The sequence below is a fragment of the Aulostomus chinensis genome, chromosome 18, assembly GCF_037954235.1.
Source record: "Aulostomus chinensis isolate RoL2024-O1b breed Wild chromosome 18, RoL_Achi_v1.0, whole genome shotgun sequence".
Classification (NCBI taxonomy): domain Eukaryota; kingdom Metazoa; phylum Chordata; class Actinopteri; order Syngnathiformes; family Aulostomidae; genus Aulostomus; species Aulostomus chinensis.
This window is the reverse complement of record NC_141337.1, coordinates 17,081,605-17,091,973: the sequence shown is the minus strand read 5'-3', so window position 1 is coordinate 17,091,973 and position 10,369 is coordinate 17,081,605. Positions and strand designations below refer to the sequence as shown.

General features: G+C 43.4%; 1 protein-coding gene across 1 annotated transcript; it reads left to right on the top strand.

Annotated features, from left to right (window-relative positions):
- Positions 1 to 7,249: 7,249 nt before the first annotated feature.
- Positions 7,250 to 10,098, top strand: LOC147245451 (serine/threonine-protein kinase 36-like). Its single transcript, XM_086184843.1, has 6 exons — positions 7,250 to 7,693; positions 7,778 to 7,858; positions 7,939 to 8,069; positions 8,147 to 8,417; positions 8,596 to 8,772; positions 9,057 to 10,098. Exons 1-6 carry the CDS (start codon positions 7,574 to 7,576, stop codon positions 9,516 to 9,518), a joined length of 1,242 nt encoding a protein of 413 aa, XP_086040969.1. The 5' UTR covers positions 7,250 to 7,573; the 3' UTR covers positions 9,519 to 10,098.
- The last annotated feature ends 271 nt before the right edge of the window (positions 10,099 to 10,369 follow it).

The window sequence follows — 10,369 nt, the reverse complement described above, 5'->3', positions numbered from 1 at the left end:
CAGAAGAGTCACCAGTTTGATCCTGACTTCCTCCAGTGACCTTGAGCAAGAAACCGAACCCCCAATTGCTCCTGATGAGTCAGTTGGCCCCCTGCATGGCAGCCTCCACCACCGCTGTGTGAGTGTGTGAGTTGTTGAGCCATCTGAGTGCCACTCAGGTCGACGGGCGCGAAACAAAAAGGAATCCATTATCGTACCGACAAAGACTTCAAGACAGAAATAGCAGTATATTCAAAGTGTAGAGCAAGCCGGAGTGTCAGTAGTTAGTTTGGCTGAATTTTCAGAAGATTTTTCCAAGAAAATGACAATTTATGCACTTTCTGACCAACTGCTTTTGTTTGAATATTTGGCGTTGGTTCGTCCAGACCAGTATTTAGCTTCTGGCGTCTCTCTTCCCGGGAGAGCGCCGGCCACCGACTCAGAGGAGGACTGACAAGATCAAAACTCTGACCGGACATTCGTTCGTTATCAAGGGTCTATCTGAGGTTAACACTTTTACACACTCCTGTTATTTCTCTGAACGTCAGACTTTGCACATATTCAACATTTCCAAAGACATCGGCTCAAAATAAAACCTTTGCATGTCCTTTCATGTGCATTGGCTTTATTGAGGAAACAGCAGAAAGTGAATGTAAAAAAGAAATGCAATTTTTTAAAAATTCTTTTATTAATTTGCAGATCCCATTAAATCTGCTGAGACACAGGAAGTGCTCATGACAGCTGGTGCATGAATCTTTCCTCCAAGTCCCAGTGAGGTTCTTGAACTGGTGCAGGAAATAAAGAAACAATGTGGCTGAATCACAGGAGAGTTGGACTGGAAGCCTGAGTGGGAATGTGGTGAGGTAAATGCCCCTAGACAAGTCCTGCTAGCTGCACTGGACAACAGAAAGAGGGGGCAGGTGGATACAGCCCTCCTCCTGGCCTGTGTGGGAGAAGGGCTGGGGCCTGATTGAGTAAAGGCTGGAGGCCTCAACATGGGAGAGACTCAACATGGGCCTGAAAAGAAGCCTGGCAGCTGGGGCATGGCGGGATGTGCCAAAGCCACCACGATGACGTACACAAGAATGAAGGAATGAATGAGCTCCTGGTACTGAATGAACAAGAGTGGATCAACTTTGAAGGCATCAATGAAAGTTAAAGTGCAGCATTATGTCAAGGGATCTCTATGACAACTACACTCTCAAAAGAAATGTTTAGCCTCGACAAAAACGTCAACACAACAGTTTCCATTCGTCTTTCTCAGTGATGACAACTTAATCTGAAATTGCGTTGAACCAACAAACAATAAAACATTGGACCAATTAGCTTTTCCTCTTCAGTCAAAGCTTATTTTAAGTCCTGCTGACTGAATCACTGTTATTAGAAGGACGGGTTTTTAAGGTGGTAACTCAAAAAAATATGTGAAGTCAACTGGCTTCACCATATTATTTTAAAGTAGTTTAATTTGTTGTCTAGTTAATTATAATAACAATGCACACAACTTTTTAAGTGGCAGTAATTTAAAATATACATAAAGTATATTTATATATATATTTATAGATATATATACACACTTTTTCTTTATTTCTTCTTTTTCTATTTTTCGTGCTTTCAAGAAAGACAGTTCAACCACAGCTTTTGTGAAATTCACTGCTTGTTTTTATTTTGAACTTCAAAAACAAAGTCAGAAAACAAACTTCCACTTCAGCTGCTTGCTTGGTGTAGAAAGGATGAGCGTAGAGAAAGAAGGGAGAGTAGAAGGGTGAATCCTTTCGATCTTTATTGAAACAGGCTCAAGAGGTTTAGCCTCTGCTCTCTGAAGGTGCTCAATTTGTAGTTGAGTTCATGGTGTGTATTTTTGGATGTGGTGTCTGACTATAGTGGTTCAGCAGCGTCAGTCTGTTTCGAGTTCTGAAGCTGTAAAACACAACATGGTTCAGGTAGAGAAGTTTTAAATGCAGTTGTAATAAAAAAAAACAACAACCCATCAGGCGTATTTTTAGAGGTTTGTACTGAAGTTGTTTCATGACAATGTTTCTTCAAGAGTAGTGAGTCTTCAAACAAACCTGTTTACCCCGGGTACTGTCGGAGGCTGAAAATGACAAACACACCACTGGCTACCAAATATCTGTTCATGTTTATTTAAGACATTATAATATTGATATAAAACAATCTCAGGATGAGGTGAGAGAGAGCAGAGCATTATGGGTGTCAGTGTCGGAGCTGTTCCAGCAAAGCAGCTGAATGACACAACATCTTCTTAGTGTACAGCAGTGAGCCGAGCCTGTTGGTCTGAACCAGGAAGCGACGGCAACCGGCTCACCTCCGACTACTTACCCACCTCATCACCTCCAGGATAAAACAGCTCTCCCCTCGTGACTCTGGAAACAGCTCCTCAACCTTTCTGCCCTCACCCCCATGAACAGTAAAAGTCTTGAATGTCATCCACCCCTCAGAAAGATGAGCACACGGCTGATCATCTTCTGGAGTCAGATTAACTCTGTGGTATTTCAGTTTGTAGAATCCAGCAGATGGAAAAGTCAACAGAAAGAGAAGAACAATATCTCCAACTTTGCCGCCATTTTAGTGGCATGTGAATGTACAACTCTCTTCTGTATATCATCTTTCAAGTACTTCAAAATTTGTGTCTGGATAAACATGATGGAGATTACACCACATGACGCACTGAAAGGTTGTTAGCATGCAGATGGTTTTGGACAGTTTTGCTGTTTTTGGCTGTCGCGTCCATCAGCTTCAAGTAACTTTGATGTTGCTGGCTTTTTCTGCATTCTGGAGTAACAAAGAAGTGAAGCAGGAGGGAAAAAGGTGTCTTTGTGAGCTCAATATTGGTGAAGCAAAATACAGTTTAGTGGGTGAAGTATCGCTTTAAAGCTGAATAAAAAGCAATTAAAACAAGTCATTTACTGACATTGCTGGTGAAACCCAGTAATAAAACAATCCAATTCACATATAAAAGCATAAAATTAGACCAGATTTCATCATGGAGTCGTTGAGTATTGAACGACATGTTTTTAAATGTTCCATCTCCTCTTCAGGCTGGAGCGCTGTCACCTCTCAGAGAAAAGTTGTTCAGTTCTGTCTTCAGTTCTCAGCTCTCAGTCCTCTAGCCTGAAACTACTGGACCTGAGTTGGAACCTGCTGCAGGATTCAGGAGTGAAGCTGCTGTCTGCTGGACTGGAGGATCCACACTGTCACCTGGAAACACTCAGGTCAGAGTCCAGCTCTGATCTGATCAGGCCTCCCCGCTGGAGACAGTCGGGGTCGTAGGTGTGGTTTTTTTCAGGGCGTCCTTCCATCCGTCCATGTGTCCCGTTCTCCTGTCCATCATGTATCCGTGAGGCTTTGAGGGAATTCTGTCACATCCGTTCACTTGGACTCAAAGTTCTTCAGAGACGTTTTTCCACCACTCAATAATTTGCACTTTTCTGGGAAAGTCTTTTTTACATAAATGACTGCTAGCAGGAAGCAATGAAAGACTTCTCCAGTGTGACCCAATGTTCTGCAAAACACCTTTCAAAGCTCATGGGAAATTGTTAGGTCTCTTTGAACTGATTGAATTCCACTGTGTTGTTCTTTCTTGACCACAAGTGTGTTTTCCCAGTTGCTTCCAAAGAGGAGTGGGAGTTTTCTGCCACTCTCTATTGAAAAGTGCTGCAGCAATCATCTTCTTTCAGACCTGTCGTCTGTTGAGTGCAGCCACTTTGAGCACTTCAAGGTGAATGTCTCTGGTGCTGGTGTCATCACCGTCTCTCTGATGTGGTTGGGGACTGGTCACCCTCCTAACTAAGACAATGAGGAGAAGCATGAATATCTAATGCATTCTATAATTACAGTGAGAGAAGTGTGTTATCCAAGGCACATGAGAAGTTTTTCTCCTGCCATGTCTGACATGACTCATCAAGCCAAGCCTGCACACGGTCGTGACAACGAAATTGCAGGAATCTTATTGACTAAACCAGCTTATGAGAGAAAAGTCCAAACAAAGATAGGAAGAGATGAGTTGTTCCATTTGTTGGAGATCATATGAACATGACCCATCAGCTGCAGGTGTGTCTGAACCAGTGAGACTAGATGGACAGAATACAGCTGTTTGTCCAACAGTTCAGCTGGAATATCAGAAGAAGATGAAATCCCTCACTGTCACATGAACCTGGTGCGGTGAAATGTCTTCTGTGCTCAAACCATCCTCTGCGGAGCAGTGAGCGGCCGTGTGCAGCACTTGAGGACCACTGGGACATTGTCACTACAACAGTGCAGCTGTACAAAGCCCCTTTAGCCTCAGACTGCTGAACAAACAAGAAGCACTTCACTCTCTGTTAGTGAAGGATCCTCAGTGGATTTCTTTATTCCAAATAGGCGAACAGTACAAGGCTTCCTGGTTGCTACGGAAGAAATTATTGACAAAACACAACATAGTCATGAAACTGAGGGAGCAAAATAACAGTGAGACAGAAAAACAGAAAAGAAATGACATTCAAAAAGGAGTGGGAAGAAGCATAGCTTGTGTGTGTGTGTGTGTGTGTGTGTGTGTGTGTGTGTGTGTGTGTGTATACAGTATACACATACACAGACATATACATACACACAATGTTTAGACAGGTGAGGTTTAGGAAAGGCACCTTTCATGCTCAAGACAACCTGCAGGAGTTCATTCTTAAGGGGTTAAATGTAGAAGAGACAAATACAGTGGAGACATTTTAGTGGACCAGGATGAAATACTAAGTTCAAATTAATTAATGACTCAAAGCAACAAACTAAAGTAATTTACACAAGAGAAAAAAAATGAGCAAACAGACTGATTTTGATTTGGGGAATCTCCCAGATGAAAGATGACTACCGTGAAAGAAAGGTGGTGATTAGGGTTGACAACTGTCCCTTCAAAACTGGAATCCTCCCTAATTTGGGAAGTAAAAGACATGTCCCTTTTTGAACCGATAAGGGAAGAACTTTGTCCCTTATTTCTGAAAATATGTCAGTGCTACCCGGTCAGACTCCAGTTCGCCGGTGTGCAAACTAAAGTAGGCTACAGGAATGAGTGGGAAAGAGAAAACAAATGACTTCAAGCAGTGGCCAGCAACACATATAAGGGCTGATTGTGCACTGATTGTTACATTCCAAAGAATATTTGTTGTTGCTTGTTGTTTCACACCACTAAAAACATGTTACATGTTCTATAGATTTACTTCTGTTTATGTTTTATTCAAATTTGATTCAGATTTGTTTTATTTATAGGAATAAAGAATGGTACATTGGTGAAATTACATGGGACTATTTTCATCCAAAATAAAATGTAAAGGATCGTGTTCACTGGGCAGCACGGTGGTGCAGTGGTTTGCACTGTGGCCTCCCAGTAAGAAGGTTCCAGGTTGGAGTCCCAACTTGGGCAGGAGGTCTTTCTGAGTGGAGTCTCCATGTTCTCCCTGTACCTTCTTGCTGTGAGGCGACAGTGCGAACCACTGCAGCACCGTGCCGCCCACAAGGGTGACCTGAATAAACAATCATCATCTTGTCCTCACACTGGCCAGTTTCATATTTGTCTCTGGCTGGTTGGTCATTATCCAAAAAACGAGTGACTGTTTATCAAAAATCCTGTTTGTCCAGGTTTTGAATGCAGCAACAGCCGTCCCTACAATGTCACAACAACGTCTATCAGTGTATTTGCTCAAACACAGGCTGACATTTGATGTTGTTCCAAACCACCCAGCCGTGCTCTGGATAGCAGACTTTATTTATGTCCAGCCCCTGATCTTGGACTCCTGTGTTTTTCAGGCGATTCGGCGGAATCAATCCTGAAAGGGGGACCAAGGCCGGCCGCGGCACGACCACTTCCAAGAGGAGACAGTGATGAATGCTGCACATCATAAAAACAACACAGCAGAGTTTTTGGACATTCAGCCATGAGTGTGCGCGTAATATTTTAGCCTGATAGACGCTGTAGTTTGAGAGATGAAAGACACTCGCGCACCCCCGAATGCGGGGTTTCCTGCTGGAGACAATAGAACACTGCTCAGTGTGCAGCAAGGCACATTTAGTACACTTGAGGGAACTTGAATACAAACTGAATCCAAAAATCTCATTTCAGAGCCACAGACTGTGGAGTCAAATGTCAAAATATTTTCTCCTGAAAATCTCCTTCACCTCTGTGTTTTCCTTGTGGCCTTCAGTGGTGACGCGCTTCCCTCCACCTTTAGCTAAAAGATGCAGATTTGGTTCAAACCTCTGTTTTGGAATCAGGGGTCGGTTCTCACCTCGGTTTTCAAAGCTACTAAAGAAACGTTTCCAATGTTTCCAGAAAAAAATGTCCGGATTTTATTCCGAAATCATTGCATTTCAAGACAGAACGAGCTATACTTCTATACTTTAACTTTTCTAACCCGTTCACAATAAAAAGAACTGCTGTTCATGAAAACAACAGTGCTGCTAATCAATTATAAAATTTAATTTGATTAATCACAGTTTTACTCTGATTAATCAGGTTGATCACATTTTTAAAATACAACAAACTCATGGAAACTTGGTACTTCACTAAAGTTGTTGAATTACTGTATCATTTACTGCATGGCAAAGTGATAATTACTGGAAAAAAAAACCTTTGGTGTCACTTGAAGTATTTGCTTTAATTTTAGAACCAATGGTCACATACACAGCTAGCCTGGATTATTTTGTGTAGCTTGCAATTCCTGTTTCTAGAATTGCAATTGAACACATCATGAGGGCGTGATGATTGACAGACACCTTTAAGGATTGTGATGTCACGGATGATGACAGACACCTCTCAGGACTGTCATGTCAGTGATGATGACAGACACCTCTCAGGACTGTCATGTCAGTGATGATGACAGACACCTCTCAGGACTGTCATGTCAGTGATGATGACAGACACCTCTCAGGACTGTCATGTCAGTGATGATGACAGACACCTCTCAGGACTGTCATGTCAGTGATGATGACTGCCACCTCTCAGGACTGTCATGTCAGTGATGATGACAGACACCTCTCAGGACTGTCATGTCAGTGATGATGACAGACATCTCTCAGGACTGTCATGTCAGTGATGATGACTGCCACCTCTCAGGACTGTCATGTCAGTGATGATGACAGACACCTCTCAGGACTGTCATGTCAGTGATGATGACAGACACCTCTCAGGACTGTCATGTCAGTGATGATGACTGCCACCAGTCTGATACTGGTCCTGCACATCTATGGGACGCCAGCTGTTCGTTGCTTTATAAGATTTGGTTTGTGAAATAATTAATATTAACATCCCTTTTTAGAGTTAAAATTTTGCAGAGGCATCTCTTCCCAGAAAGAACAATTACATATTTTGTTGCAACATAAAGAGGAATTCCAGTTCTCCTCAGCTGGTACCTCATGCCACCTGTTGTTAACATGGATTGCTATGAAGTTTGTGAACAGTTAGGAATGGGCTTTTTTGGTGAGGTTCACAAGGGAATAGAGAAAGCCACTGGCAGAGTAAGTAACTTTGGTTACAACTTGGATTTCCAGACTTGTCTACTTAGCTTCAACGTGTCCCCTCTTGAATTTCCTTCAGGTTGTGGCTCTGAAGTTTATGCCTAAGTTTTGCGGTGCCTACGAGTTTAGACGTCAAAAGAGGGAGATCAGCATCACCAAATCTCTTAAACATCCCAACATAGTGAGATTTATTGACAGTTTTGAGACCAAACAACAGGTAAGATGAGGTGAAGTCCCTGTCGAAGCTCTTGATGAATCACATCATCTTATGACGTCCCTTAATTGTTCCATGTTTTGACAGACCGTCATTGTGATGGAGTTTGTCGAGGGCCGAGATCTCCTTAAGGTTATCGACGAGGCAAACACCCTCCCAGAAAAACAGGTACTCATTCATAGCTCACAGTCATGCCAGAATATGTGATTTTCCACAATCATCACTTTGTTCCTTCTCCTTTCACCAAGGTTGCTGACATCGCCTGCCAGCTTGCATCGGCATTATATTATTTACATTTGAGACACATAAGTCATCAAGACCTGTACCCACGAAACATCATGTTGGGAGAAAATGGGCTGGTTACACTGTATGACTTTGGGTAAGGAGGTTTTGAAGGAGTCCATTGCTGTGTGAATCGTTATATACCAGGATTAATTAAATGGGATTCTGTCTTAGGTGTGCCGAGGTGGTAAAAAATGACCCACCGATGTGGGGATTTTTCCACAAATCCCCTAAGAAAAAGAAGAGGCAGCCATTTGACCCACGCGAGGATTTAACAAACCTGGGCTTCCTCCTTAATCTGCTCATCACTGGGAAATGTCCTGAATACCAGGAATTAATGTCGGAGCTGGAGCACTTTGAGAGAACCCCCCAAGCATCCCGTGTTGATGATGGCGATGAGAGAGATCCAGTCAAGATCCCAGGCACCATGAGCAACATCTGCAAGGTACACGACTGTTAGGTTCTCATACTTTGTCCTCTGCAGATTTCTGCACTATAATGCGCTCGTGTGCGTTACCAAAAACCAGTTGCCTTAAGCCAGCAGATATTCACCATGAAGGACCTCAAGACAAGCAAAACTATTCTGTCCGATTCACGGTGAATACGTGATGTCTCCCTAACAGAGTTTCCTGAGAGGTCTCCTGACTAAGGACCCCAAGAGGCAGTTGACATTCCCCAAACTCCTGCAACATCCATTCATAGCTGGTGCTGTTGAAGCTCCTTCTACATGTGTAAAGAAGGTCAAGCCACTGCTTCAGTGTATTTGGCGTCGAAGACACAAAATCACGCCGGTCTGTAAGGTGAGTAAGACCTTAATCCATGATGAAAATGGGCCTTGTTCCTCAGCTGCTGTGTGAACACCCTGCTAAAAAGAAACTGCCAATGAATCGTCGCAGGATTTTTATGTGTATTTATGCATCCATGTAACCATAATACCTGTTGTTGGGATCACGGCATGTGTGACATCTCAGCTCTACATTTGCTTGAGCCTTTAGCAACGCACACGCCAAGTTTGACGTTGATCGATGTGATGAGATGTGATGTCACAAACAGACGGACAGACAGAGATTTCTTGCATTTCCAGATACAAGACCAGCCAGAGACTCCACCCCAACCTGCTTTGAAGGGAAAACCACAGACAGATGTGACAAAGACGGCAGGAGTGAGGAAAGCAGCTGTCAAGGTCTTAATACAGAAACTTGTCACTCGGGCTTTTAAAAGGGCAAAGGTCAGCACTGAGTTGAAAGTGTTCAAGGTCCTTACTGAACATCTGTTCCACAGTGTATGGGCCAAAGTTGAGGGACTGGAGTTTGAAGTCACCCCAGAAACTTTCAGAAATGCTGACAAGGCCATATTCAAAACCCTGTGCAGCAGGCTTGGTCGTGCTGACAACATATGGGCCTACATGTCCTTGGAGGAGTTAGCAGTTGATGAATTAATTGCTGCTTCTCTGGAGGAACATCTCATGCCCCCGTCTAAGAAGCGCAGTGGCATCAAGAGTTTCTTCTGTTCGGTGGGCAACATCATCTCCACCAGATTCAAATGAGGCTTCGAAGCGCTAAAGTAAGCGTTTGTTTCAAGAGAAGAGAGAAACGGAATCCAATGCAATTTTGCAATAAGCTTGGAAGGGCAGAGAACAGCGAGCAGGGGCAGGGTGGCCTGGAGGCTGCAGGTAAAGGTCAGGGGACAAGAACGACTCGAGCTGTCCCACACGTGATGACTTAATTTCTTCTTATTTTGAAGAATTTCCCCTCGTGTGCTGCCCAGTGTAATTATTGGGATTATTCACTGGAAACAGGCCTCTGTGGAGCGCTGACATAGCCATCAAACAGTCTGTCACCGGGTCACGAAGAAATCCATACGGCAAATCCTCACTCCACAATTGGACAATTTTGAACAGAAATTTGATTGTCAGGTTTCTTGTTTTATGATCTAATGCTTCTTTTCTTAAAAAAAAAAATCAAATTCCAAAAGGCTTTTCTATCTGGTGGTTTTTAGATAAGAATTAATTTATCGTCCAGTTTTGGACAAAAGATTGAACATTCCAGTCCAGAATCTAATAAAATCTGAGCATTCCTAAGCCGTTTACAGGCAGAGAAAAAAGTTCATTGCTCATTTTGTGTGTGTGTGTGTGTGTGTGTGTGTGTGTGTGGTCTCCCACCACCTCTCCTGGCCCCAGAGGGCCCCAGCACAGAACTGGCCCTCTTCATCAGTATGTTAACTTTCCTCCTGTCTGCAGCTGAAATGCTGCTGCATAGAAAAAGGCTGATGGCAGCACGGGGAAGTAGAAGGTCTGAAGAAGCGCCGCTGCACTCCAGAAGACCTCAGTGTCCCCAGCAGAGGATTCTTGCTCTGGCCTCTCTGTTCCAGTGCCTGTGTGTTGGGAGTTCAGTCCAG